General features: G+C 65.5%; 1 protein-coding gene across 1 annotated transcript in view; it reads right to left on the reverse strand.

The window, feature by feature from the left end:
• Positions 1–139, reverse strand: part of PANK4 (pantothenate kinase 4) — a 14,483-nt gene extending 14,344 nt beyond the window's left edge. Inside the window, exon 1 of the mRNA XM_006903917.3 lies at positions 1–139. Within this exon, the coding sequence (XP_006903979.1) occupies positions 1–119 (119 nt within the window). The 5' untranslated portion in view covers positions 120–139.
• Positions 140–249: the final 110 nt, after the last annotated feature.

The raw sequence follows: 249 nt of genomic DNA on the forward strand, positions 1-249 counted from the left end.
TCTATGGCGAAGCGCTTGGCGTTCTCCAGGTTGCGGAAGATCCCGTCGGGCGGCAGCGTGATGCTCTTGTCCAGGCTGTCCCCGCTGCTCCCGCCGCCGCTCGCCCCGCACTCCGCCATTTTGGATGTGCCCGGCCAGCCTCATCAGCCATGGAGATATATGCGCATATATTTGACTGCTAAACGCCGCCCGCGCATAGATTATGCTAATGAGGCGTCCGGGCCGGCCCCGCCCCGCCCGCCTGCGCGC

The sequence above is a fragment of the Pteropus alecto genome, unplaced genomic scaffold (genome assembly GCF_000325575.1).
Source record: "Pteropus alecto unplaced genomic scaffold, ASM32557v1 scaffold700, whole genome shotgun sequence".
NCBI classification, from domain to species: Eukaryota; Metazoa; Chordata; class Mammalia; order Chiroptera; family Pteropodidae; genus Pteropus; species Pteropus alecto.